Below are 16,603 nucleotides of genomic sequence, written 5' to 3' on the forward strand. Positions count from 1 at the left end.
GAAAGATCCTTTGGAAAAGCTTTTAAATCCTTTGTTTACTATTAAGTGTGAATAATTGTTTTAATTTAGACCACGTTAGCGCTGGTGTATGAATTTTCTTCTCTCTTGAATATGTGATTAGGATGGCCGTCTGGCTGCCGGGGATCAGTTGCTCAGTGTGGATGGTCGAAGTCTGGTGGGCCTGTCCCAGGAAAGGTATGAAATTCTTTCCTTGAGTGCCTTTACATGAAGAACATGCTAAGCGTAATCATTTACTGCAAAGGGCTGAAGCTTGATTGGTTTTTACATGTTAGACTTTCTCTTGACTTTTGATAACTCCCTATAAATAACCTTAGTAACAAGTTCAACTGTTCCTGGAGTTATTTTCTGTATATGACGTGGATTATCTCTGTAGAAGAGATTGTAGTACACATTTGGGCTTTAGACTCAAGCAAAATTTGTTTAGCTCTAATTTTAAATATTTTGGCTTCTGAACTTGAACTGCAGAAACTGGAAATATTACTTGCCTGTAGGTTTTGTCTGTTTAATAAGTGTGTCTTCTAATCATCATCTTCTGATTTTTTTTCGAAATTATTTTTATTATTATTCAGAAAAAGATTGTTTTGTCAAACAAAAGATTACTAGGATAAACGTGAGGCATCATGACATACACACTGATAATAAGGAGAACTAAGTAATTCAGTGCCTAATTTTATTTTGTTTTATTTGCTTTGGCTTTTATTGCAGGGCAGCAGAACTTATGACAAGGACAGGTTCTGTAGTAACACTAGAAGTAGCAAAACAAGGAGCAATTTACCATGGATTGGCAACTCTGCTTAATCAGCCATCTCCAATGATGCAAAGAGGTAAGAACACTTATTTATGTCAATAACAGCTTCATAAGTCTAGAGTGCAGAAAATAAAATAATTCGCAGTAGCTTAACATTTACTACCAAAATATTCAATCAGAAAAGAAACATAACTGCACAGAAAAGTAACATTTCCTTTCTTATCAAAATTTTGTTGTTTTTTTAAATATTGTTTGAAATTATGCTAGTCTAATCATTAAAAAAAGCTTTGCATATGTACCCTTTAAAAAATTAAATGATGCGTTTAAACAGTTTTGAAGTGACTTTTATTTTAACAAATGGAATATAATGAATACAAAGGGTGTTAAATTTCAGTGGCTTTTCTGTCCCTTTCATAAAAGCTTCTCTCTTCCTCTCGAATGTCTCTCTTGTAACCAGAGAGTACAATGTAATTACTAAGAGTGAAATAAATAGAAACAGAAGCCCTTGAGACATGTTTTGCCATTGAATTTTTTTTAAAACTAGAAATCACACAGAATGTTAGGGATTGGAAGGGACCCCAAAAGATCATCTAGTCCAATCCCCCTGCCAGCGCAGGAATTGAAGCATGTCGTCTTAAGTTTCTCTGTGATCATAAGAAGTTCTTTGATGTTTCTGCAGAGTTATATTTTATCATCCTGCTTCAGTGAACTAACTCCAAAAGATGTATTTAAGTCTTACATAAAATAATGTCCTAAAGGAAATTATTTTGCAAAGGAAGACCTTTTCTACATGTAGGGTAGTATTACAGTACAGAAACGAATGGGTTAAAAGAATAAATCCTTATTATCGCAGTTTACAACACCATCCCAGATGCCATATGCCTCTGAGAGTCAGCAAGAGACTTTTCAGTAAAGCATATTTGGCTTTTCCAAATATTGTCGCACCTTTTCAAATGTTCTTTTGAAGCACACAAATCAAAGGAATCCTGTATAGTTGATACAAGAGTGGGATTGTGTATCTGAAGAAGTAAAGATTTTTGAATTTAACGTTTTACTTTACTGGGAACTCATTTTCAATTGTAAATGCAAGGTAGCTCTGTTTTGAAAAAGAACATGCTAGACGCTAGTTAATATAAGTCAAAGGGGGAAAATACATATGCAACTATTACAGTTTCTGACTGCCGTGGCTCAGGTAAACCCCGACCAAAGAGTGAAGGTTTTGAGCTGTATAATAACTCCACTCAAAATGGGTCACCTGAGAGCCCGCAGTTGCCGTGGACGGAGTACAGCGAACCAAAGAAGCTGCCGGGAGATGACAGATTAATGAAGAACAGAGCTGATCATCGCTCCAGTCCCAACGTAGCAAGTAAGTAAGATTATCCTGCCTTTAGAGGGTAGATGCCTCCTCCGTTAGTTTTAGAGGCCGTTGAATTAAAAAAGGAGATGACTGTTCTTAAAAATGGATTAAGTTTAAAATGCCAACATAGTCGTAACAATTGGAGCAAGCCTCTTGTTGGAACTATTCAAGGGAAAAATCGTAGTTACTTTGTGAATGCTAGTATTTTATTAAGCTATGTAAATTATTATTAATGGTCATGTATATGCTTCCTTTAACTTTCCAACAGATCAGCCTCCAAGCCCCGGGGGAAAGAATGCTTATGCATCTGGAACTACCACCAAAATAACCTCAGTCTCTACTGGAAATCTTTGTACAGAGGTCAGAAGTGGCAAGCAAAATGCTGGCTATTAAACTTTACTTAGCTATCAATAGCGTCAGTGTGCTTGAGTCAAACCAGTTTCTTCTTTACTGTTTGAACATAATGCTGGTGATAGAGACTGGGTGGGGGTTTTGCTTATTACAGCTAATGAAAGATTGTGACAGCTTTGAGTGATTTGTATTAACTTTATTCATGAAGTTGTACTCGTGATTTCTTAGGTTTGTGCAATATCACGCACTCGTTTTCAGACCATAAAAACATGAGTCATAACTACAATTTATATTTGATACTAGACAACCTCTTTATCTCCTGTTCCAGACAAATAGTGCTCTTATGAGCCAGAAGAAAACATTTGGAAAATGCATGTTTAAAATAATGTTCCATACAGATCTGTGTGATTAAAAAATCTGTTCTTTCTGCCTTTTTCAGGAACAGACTCTGCCCCCACGACCTGAAGCTTATCCCATCCCAACACAGACCTATACTAGAGAATATTTCACATTTCCAGCTTCAAAGTCCCAGGATCGAATGGGTCCAGGTCAGAGTCAGTGGCCAAATTACGAAGAAAAACCACAAATCCAGGCAGAAAGCAACCATTCAATCAATACTACAATGCAGGTGAGAAGAAATTTATTCCAATATAAGAAAAGAAAAAAAAAAGGGGCGGGGGAAAAACCCACAACAACACCAAAAAACAAACTAACAACAAAAAAACCTGAAGGAAACTTCGTGCCTTCCAGAGTGCTGGAGACATTTTTACAGAACAGTCAACTCTCTATAATCTCTGAGCTTTTGAGGACAAACTGTAACACATGAGGAGAACAACTGTACTTCTGCCAAGATTCGGCTTGGGTTCAAAAACCCTACTTTTTGCCCACCCCAGCCTCCATAGAGTTTGTTATCAAGTTCTGCAAACCTGTTATCTGGGATGTTTTAATCCCCTGTTAGAGGTAATGGGGTGTAGATGGTAGCAGGGTTTGTCTTGTAAAATGCATTGTGCTTTTCTGAAAAGTAAGCTAAATCTTTCACTCTTCCAAGAAGGGTTTACATGGGAAAATCTTTTTGCCTGCTGGGTGTGTTAATTAAGTGACAAAGTGAAGTATTAAAAATGAAATAAAACAGTACTTTGAGACCTATCCAAGGTGTTCACTGAAACATATGTCCTGCTCTCTAAAAAAAAAAGAAACAAACCAACCAACCAAACAACAAAAAAAAAAACAGAAACAAAAATAAAGGAAGGAAAAAAACCAAACAAACAAACAAAAAACCCAACCAAACAAAAAAAAAACCTGAACATTTAAGTTGACCTGCACTGTACCTTTATAAATTAAAAAAAAAGTGATGTTCCACTTTATAAATGAGTACTTTACTCACATCCATATAGGAAATTAAATCTATATCTACTAAATCCAGTCACTAGATCATATTTTTTGCCAATCTACCATGGACTTAAAAAATATAGAGAGAAAACTTTTTTTGTTATAAGAGCAGAGCCTTACACCAGGGTCAGTATGTTTTACTTTTAGAAAAGCAGTGTCATGTAAATTGGCTTGAGATTGTGTCATAGCAGCAAAATAAGGATTGGTTATTGGTAACTCACACATGTATCAACAAGTGGATTCAGTAAAAAGTCAATTGAATAAAAGCTTAGTGCTTTTTTCTCAGTATTATATATATCAAATCCTAATTATTTCAGCTGTTAAGAAAATAGATGTTACACCCAAAGTAGGATGGTAATTTTGAAGGAGAATGTTGCTAGTTAAACAACTGTGGCAAATAGTTATGGAAATATTTTGCTGAATTTCTGTGCTTAATTCCTTCATGTTTTGTGAGTTCATCTCACCTAATCTTAGCTGCAGTTTTAAGGCTGAATGCAGTGCAGAAAAGCATTTTGATAAAGCAAATGGCTTGAACCTTTAGCTTGCTACAAGTATTGGAAATGTACACGATTCTTCCCCACCATACAATAGTTCTTTTAAGTTGAAAATTAGAGGAAAATAGACTTTGAAAAAAAAAATTTTAAAATATTTTTTAAAATCTTTTAATCTTTATAATTAATCTTTACATTCAGAACTGGGCATGCAAAAAAAGAAAAAAAAAAAGACAAAATGCTATAAGCTACTGACTGATGTTAAATGCCTGTTTTCTGCTCTACAGGCCCTAGCAAACTATTTGGCTAGGTGCATCTTTACAGCAAATCTAACACAAATAGCTGTGTATTCAGCTCTGCTGGACTAATAGAGCATAAAAAATACACTTGTTCATCTCAAAGAAGGCATTCTTTAGAGGTCATGGTTAAGGTCATTGATGGAGCAAAAAGAAGAGGAGTTTGCTTTGTTAGTCTTCTCTCAGTTGTTGCTAATTGGTACATTATGTGCTCAATGCTTAGTAGTTCCTAACATCTGAAGTATGAATATTTGCTTTAAGAAAAATCATTAACACATTTGATAAGCCTAAATTATGGCCCAGTATTCCTTTTCAGGAGGTTGTACAGTGCAGCGAGACGCTGGGCTTTTGCAAAAAAAGACTTGGTGTTTGATGCGCTAAAAAAGTGGCAGAAGTGCAGAGCGGTACCCGTGTGCCCCAGAGCAGGCAGGATGAGACCTGAGCACACAGCTGCTGTACCTGGGACTGACACCACAGTGATGAGATTTCTCTTCTGTGGGACCTCCTGCCTGTTGCTGGAGCCGGGTGGGCAGCGGCTCCCTTGTCTCCTCCCCAGCAGCCTTTCGGCTTGCCTGCCCATTAGGAAAAATGTGCAGTCAAGCCAGCTGGAGGCTGAATGACAGAGCTGGGATGCCTGAGCTGCTCTTCCGAGCTGCCAGGGCTTGCATGTGGGGGAGGGGGTGTCAGGGATAGTCCTGAGAAACTGGGCAAGCTGGGGAGGTTTTCAGCTTAAGCTCCATTATGCAGTCACCCTTCCTCCCAGTCCAGATTTCCAGACATTTCAGCAGTTGCAATGTCTTCCATGACCTGAACGAGTTAAAAGGGCTGAGAAGAATATTTTAGTGTTGGTTTTGGGAGACTTGCTGGGCATGGAAATGCTGAAATTCACTAAAAGTAATTACCTCCAGTAATAAGAATGTGGTTTGTGAGCCATTTTCAAATATGGTTTAATATAGATGGACTATGAAATACATGCCTTGTTTAATTTTTTTCCAGCGTGTGGCTCGTTCCCAGGAAGAACTCCGAGATAAAGTTTTCCAGCCTGAGAGGAATCGTTTGGAAGTCGTTATACGGAAGGATGTAGAGTACATTGATCGGAAGTCAGACAGTGATCAGTGGATGAATTCATCTGTGGATTCTAGCACATCTAGCCAAGAACACCTGAACCATTCGTCCAAACCCGTCTCGCCTGGTTCTTGTTTAGCTAAAAGTGGACCTGGACGTTGGAAAACTCCAGCTACGAGCCAGCCAACTCCAGTTGCCATTTCCCAGCCCATCAGAACAGATCTTCCCCCTCCACCACCACCTCCTCCAGTGCATTATGCAGCTGAATTTGATGAACTACAAATGGATTTGCCTCTGCCTCCCCCTCCTCCTCCAAATCAGGTAGGAGCACAAGCATCTTCCCAAGTAGCCGCTGCTGAGCGTAAAAAAAGAGAAGAGCATCAGAGGTGGTATGAAAAGGAAAAGGCACGTTTGGAAGAAGAACGAGAAAGGAAACGTCGTGAGCAGGAGAGAAAACTGGGCCAAATGCGTTCTCAGCCACTAATTCCTGCTCAGCCTGTGGTTCCCCCTGTTTCCCTTCAACAAGTGAAAACAGAAAAAACTTCAACTTTGCAGAGGTCTCAAGAAACCGTCATTCGAGAGCTTCAGCCCCAGCAGCAGCCTCGGACTATTGAGCGCAGAGATCTGCAGTACATTACTATCAGCAAGGAAGAGCTGTCCTCTAGTGACAGCCTCTCTCCGGATCCCTGGAAACGGGATGCTAAGGAGAAACTAGAGAAGCAGCAGCAGATGCACATTGTGGACATGCTGAGTAAAGAGATTCAGGAGCTTCAGAACAAGCCTGATCGTACAGCGGAAGAAAATGACCGTCTGCGCAAACTCATGCTTGAGTGGCAGTTCCAAAAGCGGCTTCAAGAATCAAAGCAAAAGGATGAAGATGATGATGAAGAGGAGGATGACGATGTGGATACTATGCTCATCATGCAGCGACTGGAGGCAGAAAGAAGAGCAAGGGTAAAATGGGATAATCCTTTCTAGACAAAAGTATTGTAAATGTCTTTCTTGGTGGGTTGTCTGGCTTTGTCCAAGTATTTTGAAATTCTTACTGGCTAAAGGAGGATGAAGCTTCTTAAGTACTTTGAGTTTTAAAATTGCTAACTTACAGTGGCTTCACCAGTTATGTATTATGAAAGTATCATAGCTACCTATTGTAGAATCCAAGTTGGCAGTCAAATTTGCTCTTCTTGTTGTGGGGAAAAAGATTCCCTTTGGATAAAGGGATTTTGCCATGTAGCTGGAATAGGATTACAAGCTTAAATATGGCAGGAATTCGCTCACAGGAAGGTAAGAAAAACGTTTGAAATTATGAAAGTCTGTAGGAGAATCAGGGACAAAAAATAGTGTGGGTTCTTTTTCCTTTTCCTTCCCACTCCGCTCTCAAATATATTTACGTCTAGGTGGTGTTATTTATAGTCTTGGACCTGAGCACAGCTGCTGAACGCATGCTCTTTCCAGGGGACAGTGGACTGAAGTTCCACTTCTCTGGTCTTCTCCAAGTAGAAGCTGGGGCACACGGCAGCTGCTCCCTCTGCCTTCACCAGCACCTTGGGTGACCCCAGCGGTGCTGGGGGAAGCATTAGGCTGAGCCATGCGGGTTTGGATACACCCTGTCTAGGGCTCCAGCTCATACGTTCCTGGATTTTGTGTGGTATCCACTTTAATCAGTATCTCACAAGGTTTGCTAACCTTAGCTTCAGTACTGTGAAAGCTCGTAAATATCTGATAAGATAATACAACTGAATAGTGTGATGAAGTTTTTTTCACTGGTGGTGGCTGTTGTCTCTCTGTTACATCTGTTGTTACTGGGGAACCATTTCTATAGGATAATTTGTTTTTCTTTTCTGAATAATAGCACAGATACCAAAGTTGCATACCAATAGCTGTGCTTTGACAGGCTTAAAAGCTAGCTCTGTAATATGCTGAGTGTCTTCTGTTTGTTTGTCTTGAAAAGTTTGCTTAATTCTGTGATAGGCAATTTCTAATTCCTGAGAAATGTTTGCATGTGCTTATTTTGACATTCAGAAATAGCTATTGGCTTGAGTAGTATTCGAGTTCAGGATTGTTTTGACAGCTTGATTTCCTAAACTTACTCTTCTCATATTTACTGCAGTCTGCATTGCTTTCCTTTTTTTCTTGTGGTTAACTTTATTACTGTGTAAAACAATAGATACCTCAAACTTGGAAACTGAAGAAAGGAAAAGCTAAATATATCTTTGGCAAACACATTGCATTAAAGCCCAGCATTGCTAACATATCATTTGTAGCATATTAGGCAGTTACCTATGGGCATAGAAAGTCCATGTAAAACTGCCATTTTAACAAACAGTGTCTTTAAAACTTCACTGTAGCAAGGCTAAAAAAGCCATGTGTCATTAACAGAAACACAGTTGTATTGCATAACATTTATATCAGTCTCCTCTGCGCATGCTGGATTTAAAATACTGTTTGTGCTTGAAATTCTGCCAGCATTTTGGAAATAAAAAATAACAGTCGTCTTGAACTGAAGTAATGTTTCCATTTTGGTGACATTTCACTATCTATACTACTAGAGATGCGATATGTAGTACCTCTGGAGAAATACTGCGGTTTCGAATGAATCAAACCGATTCTGGTAAAAATTTCGGATTATTTGACTGTTTTCATTTCTGTGTTTCAGGTTTATGTCAATTCAGTTCCTTGTTCTAAAGCAGCTGACTTAACAAATAAAACGCTTTTGAAATAGCGGAAGTCTAACCTATCTTTATTTTCACTGTGTATCTTTCTTTTTTTCCCCTTTCTTACTACCTGCAGCAGACTGCTGTGCCCGCAATCTCTGTTCTAGATTTGGTATGTTTGCTTCTTTCTCTTCAATATCTCTTTCCCATTTCAGTTCTTGATATTATTAATAACCGTCCTCTATGCTTTGGATGATAATTTGGTATCTTCGGGTGTTCAAATCAAAAATCATTGTGATACAATAAGCAGTAAGTTAACTGTAAGCATGCATCTGAATGTTTCCAGACGTGGTGACTCCTTTCCCTGTGTTTCCTTCCCTTCAGATGTTGTGTTCTGCTTGCACATTTGATTTGTCTGTTGTAGCAGTGGTCTAATGTAAAACTGTGTATTTGATGTTTTGTCCAATTGTGTTTATAAAATCTTACTAAGTGCTTGGAATGAATAGGCTATGAGGTAAGATTTCCTCCCTTCCCCACCTCTGCAGGATTTAGAAGAGCTCTAGCAACACCGTTCCTTTCCAATCTGAAATGAAATTGTCTTGGGAGCCTAATAGTACAGTGTGCTGTTCCAGCACATGCTGAAACCCTGTTGTTTACAGGTGTTACAATGTTCTCATTAAAGTAAAAAGGAATTGTAAACTCAGAAATTACTTCTGAACTAATATTTCCAAATCAGTCACATAAACATGCAATTATTAAGTTACCATATAATTTCATTTTCAGTTGGTTAATACCATTCTTTCCTATCTAAAACATGGCAGGCTTTCAAACTGCAGCAGTAATTGGTATGACTCCGATTAATTCCATATTTTATTGCTCTCATTGGAAAAGGGTACATGGAAAAAAAGAGGTCTGTAGTCTTCTAGAGGAGAAATATATCCCCTTCAAAGTGTATTTCTGTATCATTAGTATACCAATTTGAAAGAAGGGTAATGCTTGCAAGTCCTGATAGTATAACTAATTTGTGCTGCCGGAAAAAACTGTAAACGTGACTGTTAAAAATATAAATTTGGACATTTAGCACTGCTTTATTTAAAAAAAAAAATCATCTTGAAAAGATGATATAGTAGATGTATAGAATGCATAGTTCAGATAACTTAATAAGTCTGTCTGAGGTATTTGGTTTTGTACCTCTATGGTACTTCAGTGTTAAGCAGTTGACAGCAGGGAAACAGGTGAAGCATGTCAGCTTGCTGAATTAACAGACAAGCCAGGACTTAGGGATTTTTCAGGCTTAGTGTCTTATCAATATTTTTTTTCTTATTACTACTCCTGTTTTGGTTTTTGAGGTTTCTGGTTTGGTTTGTTTTTTTTTGCTTAAGCCTAGGTCCCCAAAGCCGTGACTGGATAGATAAAGTACTTTGCCAAGCAGGCTGTAAACTTGTGGATCTTTCTGTGACAGGGGATTGTGGAGGCAGACAGCATCATCAGCTTTAAAAATGGATTAGGCAAATTCCTGGGCGTGACGCCTGTTAACCACCTACTCAAAAGATTACGCCAGGCTGTGCCGACTGACATCTCCAGGACTGTGCTGAATGCTGGGAAACATCAGTAGAAATGGCCAGGCCCCTGTGCAGCTCCTCTTGCCATGGTCAGAGAGAGAACACTGCGCTAGATGCGTGGCCTGAGTCAGCTGAGGATTTATTATGTTCATAAATTTAGCTTTTTCTCAAAAAAAGAGGCAAGCTGCCTCTGAGATTATGTTGAATGCTGTACTCAGCAAATACCTCTTTTTCCTAATTTTATCACTTTCATACTGTTCATATGACTTTCTGGGCATAGGTGCATCTGTCCTATACCACTTCATGTACCCGATCAATTACTTTGTAGTTTCCAGAGGGGAAAAAACCACACGTTAGCATGCTCCATGCTTTTTTCTGTATGTCTTAATTGGAGCATTGATGATAGTTCTGATAATTGAAAAGCTGGTGAAAGGTGATGAGTAGTTACTGCATGGTCAACTAGTGTGTGCCTTTTTAAATTCCCTGGGCTACTAACAGATCTGACCCAGCTTTAGTTGTCATAAATAAACTGGCCTAAATTTAAAGTTCTTCCAGATCTTCTTTTAAAGCATTCTAAGCAGTGCTTGGAGAAATTAATTTTGTCTGGAATCTGAGACTTCCTGGGTGCCTGCCAGTCCTGTGAATATCGTAACATTTCTGATAAGGAGCCAATGGGCTGATCCATGATGAGGAGCAAGAGCTGAGAAGAAAGGTGGCCTTTCTTGCCTCTCCTGGGCAGGAACAGCGCTGTGAGTGTTGGCCACAGAGGGACAGAGCCGTGCGGCTGAGTAAGTGGTTGGCACTTTGCAGTAGCTCTGGGGAAAGAATCAGCGCTTTGTGCTGAGCTGCTTCGCTGAGTTACATCTGGGGGAACAGAACACTCTTCCCCGTCAGCTGCCTGTGTGGGTGGATCGGTTGTTTCTACCTGTTACGGCATAAGCATATACTGCTTTGGAGAAACCCTGGAAGTACAGTAAATCACAGGAAAACATGGCCTTTAAACTAGAGAAAAACTAATTGGGATAGAGAAGTATAGAATCAAACTATTCAACCTGAGAATCTCTTAGTTGTCTTACTAGGAACAGAAGGTGAAGCTGCTTTCCTTCATGTCTTGAAAATCAGGGAGTTGGATTTGAGCTGGGTCACACACAGAAATGCCTCACCATCCCCTGCTCCCTGCCAGGCTCCAGGAACACTCCAAAGTAGAAACTCATTACCAATCACAGAGAAATGAAATGTCACTCACTCTGCAGTAGTGGCTCTATTCCTGCTTGTGCCTTTCATATAATTTCTGGCCTTTTTATTAGGTGTGACGTGGATACTGTTGTCATTGCAATTATTATGGTTCAGGTGCTGACAACAGTTCCCAGGTGGGCACCCTGAGCAGTTTTCCCTTCTTTTCTTTACTTGCGCTTCAAGAAAATAAGCCCTCCCCTTTAATTTAGTCTGAAATATTTTCTTATTTAAGTGCATTTGATTAGGAATGTTTGCTTCTAAACAAAAAGGCATGCTGTAACCTGAGATCAGAGATTTTCTCTAAATGCAAGTGGAACAGAGTCAAGGAGTTTTCCTGTATTTTTTCAGTGTGCAGTTTTTATCTTTATTTTTTTAAGAGGAAATGACTTGACTTCTATAAACTCTTCTGAATTACTAGCTGTCTTTCCTTTTTACAGCAATATTGTCTCCTTTGCTCTCCTTTTTAATAGCCAAGACAAGAAGAGGTCTTAATCTGAGCAGGGAGTTGGTTAACTACTAGATTTCCTTCTCTACTGTATAGAATAAGCTTGATCTCTGTGTCGTTTTCAGTAAGGAATTATGAAAGTTTTAGCCCCAAATAAGGGGAATTTACTTGGAGTTAGCATCCTCTAGTACACATTTGCCAAATTACCGCATAAGTGAAATTAATTAATTTTGTTCTTTAGCTTTCATGCTCAAAAATGGTTGTATTCAACATTGGAGAGGTGTTTCACTGCAATTAGTCTGTATAGCTGCTTGAAGATGTAGAAGGCAAATGTTTTTAAAGTTACCTGTTCTACAGGGTCCTAAGATACTCATAACACAAATACTACAGGAACACTGGGGGGAAATAATTACCAGAAAATTAGTCAAAAAGAAAAAAAAGTTTGTTTTTAGAATTGATTAGAAAGCCTAATCTGCTGTAAAGCACATTCCCTGTTAATAGATTGGAGGGGAGAGATACCTGCATGAAAGTTGTCCTCAGTCTATTGAAACTAAATTTCTCTTACTATACCATTATGGCTTTGTGTCTTAAGGACCTTTCTTTCTAAATGAAACTAGATTGTAAAAACAAATCCAAGAGTACAGAAGTACATGCAGCTTATAGCAAGATCCAGTGATTTACTGATTTATGCCAATCATATGCTGCAGTAAGAAGTAACACAGCATGTAGTCCAATTTCTACATGTGAATGTTATTGTGCCAGTGAATATTCTTGTCCATGAAGGGCTTAGCTACTGTCAGCTTTAGAGAACCGTGCAGAGTTTGGATTGCACTACTGCGCAGTGTTTACCATAAACATACAGAAAATAGTGTTGTCTGTTGGACACAAGTGTTCACATGAGCTGCTTAATCTCAGCAGTTGAAGATTTTGTTGCCCCACTCTCTACTTTTTCCAAAACACATCTGTTGCAGATACAGTGGGAGATTTTATTTATCTCCTGAGACTATTTGCAGACTTGCTGAATGAGCCTGTTACTTCAAATGGATTGACCGTTTAACTAATGAGTCATGATTTTTCCGGTGCTTGAATACTAATCCAAAATGAAAAACCAATTGGCTGCTGGAGCTGTGGACTGTTGGTCTCCAGTATTTAATTTCACTTTACTGTACCTATGAGACTGTGGTTACTGAAGCTGTCTGGAACGTGAGTCACCTCACTCTTCTGCTAGGGCTTCATATATGACTGCTAAAAATGCCTCCCTGTACCTTTTGTGCTTTTATGTATGTAGTTCTTTGATTTTTTTTTTTAAATTTTTTTTTTAGGGATTTTTAGAGAAACTAGCATAACAAAGCATACTCTTAACAGCTGGAAATTATATTGATTTATCTGTAGTATAGCATTTTCTACTGAACGTTTGTTTTGGATTCTTTTTTTATTTAAATACTCAGGTTATTTTTTTTTTCCACACATTTTGCCAACACGAGTGACGCAAAAATTAAAGCTGTGTCTCTGTTAGTTACAGGATGAAGAACGCAGACGACAGCAACAGTTGGAAGAAATGCGCAAACGAGAAGCAGAAGACAGGGCCAGGCAGGAAGAAGAGCGCCGGCAGCAAGAGGAGGAGCGGACCAGGAGAGAGGCTGAAGAAAAGGTTGTGGTTTCCTGCAGGGTTTCCTATAGTCCTCTCCTCTACAGCCTGGCCTGTAACAGCTCAGTGTTGGGTCAGCAAGCGTTAAACATGCCAGGCCTAGTGGTAATGGTCATGGCCAAGCCTTCAGTTTATCCTGTATAAAACACAAATTAAACAAATAACCCATTTGTGGTGCCCAGAGTTCACCAGTATTGCATAAATTGTACTGTAGTTTTACTGGCCAAAGGTATTTGGCAGTGGCAAGGACTTGCCTTCAGAGACTTTTCTGAAAGTCATGGCAGAAATTGGTTACCTCCTGGTTTCCTGCAGCTCCCAACGTGACTTGCTAACCATCTTTATTATAATGGCTGAGTGACTGATGTTGGGTTTTGCTGTGTCTCAGAAGTGGCACTTAAATATTTTTGCAGTAATTGTTCTATACAGATACAGAGAGAAATATGGAATATACTCATCTCCATGCCACTGTATATCATTGCATTTTATGTTTGGACTATTGGAGGAAAAGGTATTTTTTCTAGAAAGGAAGTAAATAACTTCAGCAGATAAATCACTGTGAGGTCAGATTCCAAACATTCAGGCTCCTAAGTTGCTTCAGAATATTATATATGAATTTGAAAAGTTTTATTGTCCAAAATTGGAAGACAAAGCGCCTCATTTGACTCTTAGCATGTTTGTTAAGGCCCTTTTCTTCCTAGAGGAAGAACAGTTACTTTTGTTCAGATTGAAGACTTGCCTGTTAGTAGCACTGACTTCAGAATGAAGGAAAAGGGCTAGTTCTTAATGTTGAGAGAAATTTCCTCTTGTAAGATTGTCAAATATATATATTTTCTATATATAGTTACATATATATTAATTTCTGACAATGATGCAGCCAAATGACTTTTGGGTCACACACTGGAGAGGTTTTCACTGGCAGATCTTGACTGAGACACTTGTACATCTACCAACTCAGAACTCAGCACCATCTGAGTGGTTTTAGAGAGTAGTACAAGGAGATGAGTTTCATGTCTTTGCTTTAGATGAAGATCAGAATTTTTTTTTTTTAGGATGGTTGACTCACAGTGCTGAGCAGATGAGGTGGACTTTTTTAAAACACATGGATTAAAATCAGAAAGGATGGTTGTTCAAAATGTCATGTATTCCCAGCAGAAGTCTTACTATGCTTAGGCAAAAGGTTTTTTGTGGCATACAGTTTCCAAATATACATTTTAATTTGTTATCAAGCTACTGAATAGACCCTTGTGTCACTTTACAATGTGGTTTAGACAAGAGCTGAACAGAATTAAATGCTATTTAGTTTAAAACGGTAAAAAATGACTTAAACTAGAAAAATACATAGATGATGTTTCATGGCCTTTTAAATGGTCAAAAGCATCATATAAATGTCATTAGCATAGACTTTTTTAAAATTTGGTTTTTTAAAAGGTATTTGATGTCTGTATTACTGAAGTTCTTGGTAATTTGATTTCTGTGTGAAAGTAATTTTCATGGTATTTATAATAGGAGCTTTGTTAGGGTACATCTATTCCAAGGTGCTGTTGATTAATTTACACTGTATGCAGCAAAATTACAAAGTTCCTTTTTTTAAGTGGTACTTAATTTTAGTTATTTCCCTCTCCCACAAATTCTTTACAGCTTTAATGAATCTACCCTTTATTAACTGTAGTTATATTTGGAGTAATAAATGCTGGAATCGCCCTTAGTTGTCTAGGCAGCTGCCTCGGCTACCAGAGGCAGTGGTAAACCTGGAAATAACAGCAATGCTGTGTCACAGGACAGCTGCCTTTTTTTTCATAGTAGTAAATATTCTTTCTGTGAGGCCTTATAGCTGCTCTGCTTATTGCCAGAAAAGGAGAGAAAAAAAAAAAAACAAACCAATGTTTGTAGCTCAGTGATGTAAAACTTAAATCTCTTAGATTGCCGTGTGTTTCTGACTGCTGTGTCTCTGTTTCCTCTGGGCTTGCAGCGGCGGCAGGAAGAGGAGTATTACAGTCGCTTAGAGGCTGAAAGGCGCAGGCAGCACGATGAAGCAGAACGAAGATTACTGGAACCTGACGAGCCTGGTCTGTACAGACCTCCACTTCCACGGGAATATGAACTCCCATCCCCAACCCCTTCATCTAACGCTCCTCCTCCCCCACCTCAGCGAAACACCTCTTACCTCAAAACACAGGTCCTCTCCCCTGACACGATTTATACTGCCAAGTTTGTTGCATACAATGATGATGATGAGGAGGAGGAGGATTCCAATCTAGCAGGTCAGGATAAGTACTCCAGCACAAGAAAATCTTATGGTGACTTTCCTCCTGCCACCCTTAAGCCACAGCAGCCCTCCCGCCAGCCTCGCCCGGTTTCAGATGGCCTCTTTCTTTCCAACTCATTCCAGTCATCTCCAGTCAATGCCAACAGTACTACTGCCAAAAAAAGCCAGCCCCCGCCCCCACCAAACAAACCGAGTTTCATCCCTGCCAGCAGCTCTAAAGGTAGACACCATGAAATCAATCGTCTCTACAGAACTATCCTCATGTTTTCAACTCTGGTGCTGTAGATTGAATCACTCACTTTGTGATTTATTCTTTTCCCACTTAATCACTGTTTTCACTCTGGTGATCTAACTTAAATCCTGATATTAATATGAATCCTCCAATTTTTAATTGTTTTGATCTCTCAAATTTCCTTGTTCCTTACCCAAACTCTTCAAAAGCAAAAATTCCATCTTTCACACAATGAATCAGAAATTACTTTAACTGTTACTCAACCAATTCAAAGTACTGTTGGTTTTGACTTTCACTCTGTATCTTTCAGTGATTTGTTTTGTATGACTGACCACTGGTTACTCAGGGCATCTGGAAGTGCACCTTTCTTGAACACAGGAAGCCTTTCCTAACGGGTTCATGGACAGAGCTGATCTTCTGTTTCCTTTATTGGTACCAGGGTTCTCTTTTAATAGTGTGTGCAAATGGCTTTAAAAATTACCTTTGTAGATGTAGTTCTGAAGTATACAAGCACCAACGGACATACAGAACATGCAGTTAGTTTCATGTGTTGGGCACCATTCCTTCTGGTTAGTACAGTGCAGTTTTCTTGCAGAGAAAAAAAAAATCTAAATTTCATCTTAGTGGGTTTTGCCTTACAGTTCATCCCCCTCGCTTCTACTCCCCTGTATTTCTTTGTCTTCTCATCCTGTTTCTTTTGTAACTCCAAATGGACAACCATAATAGAGTTTAACTTCAGGTTGAGCTCTAGCTGCTAGCAACTTCAGCACCTTATTTTATCTGCAGAGTACTAGCTTAGCTGTACTCGTGAATTCAAAGCTAATTCAGTCCAAAATTCTATG

General features: G+C 38.9%; 1 protein-coding gene across 2 annotated transcripts in view; it reads left to right on the forward strand.

The window, feature by feature from the left end:
- Positions 1-16,603, forward strand: part of AFDN (afadin, adherens junction formation factor) — a gene marked incomplete at both ends in the record, with an annotated part of 126,768 nt that overhangs the window by 105,565 nt on the left and 4,600 nt on the right. The window contains 8 exons of one of the 2 annotated variants that reach the window (XM_080341887.1): positions 122-195; positions 727-845; positions 1,941-2,135; positions 2,395-2,486; positions 2,917-3,105; positions 5,650-6,672; positions 13,132-13,266; positions 15,233-15,524. In XM_080341887.1, coding sequence (XP_080198013.1) covers positions 122-195; positions 727-845; positions 1,941-2,135; positions 2,395-2,486; positions 2,917-3,105; positions 5,650-6,672; positions 13,132-13,266; positions 15,233-15,524 — 2,119 coding nt within the window. The remainder of the gene's footprint in view (positions 1-121; positions 196-726; positions 846-1,940; positions 2,136-2,394; positions 2,487-2,916; positions 3,106-5,649; positions 6,673-13,131; positions 13,267-15,232; positions 15,525-16,603) is intronic. The other variant, XM_080341888.1, reaches the window with a different exon arrangement.

This window comes from Nesoenas mayeri (genome assembly GCF_963082525.1).
Source record: "Nesoenas mayeri genome assembly, chromosome: 3".
Lineage (NCBI taxonomy): Eukaryota > Metazoa > Chordata > Aves > Columbiformes > Columbidae > Nesoenas > Nesoenas mayeri.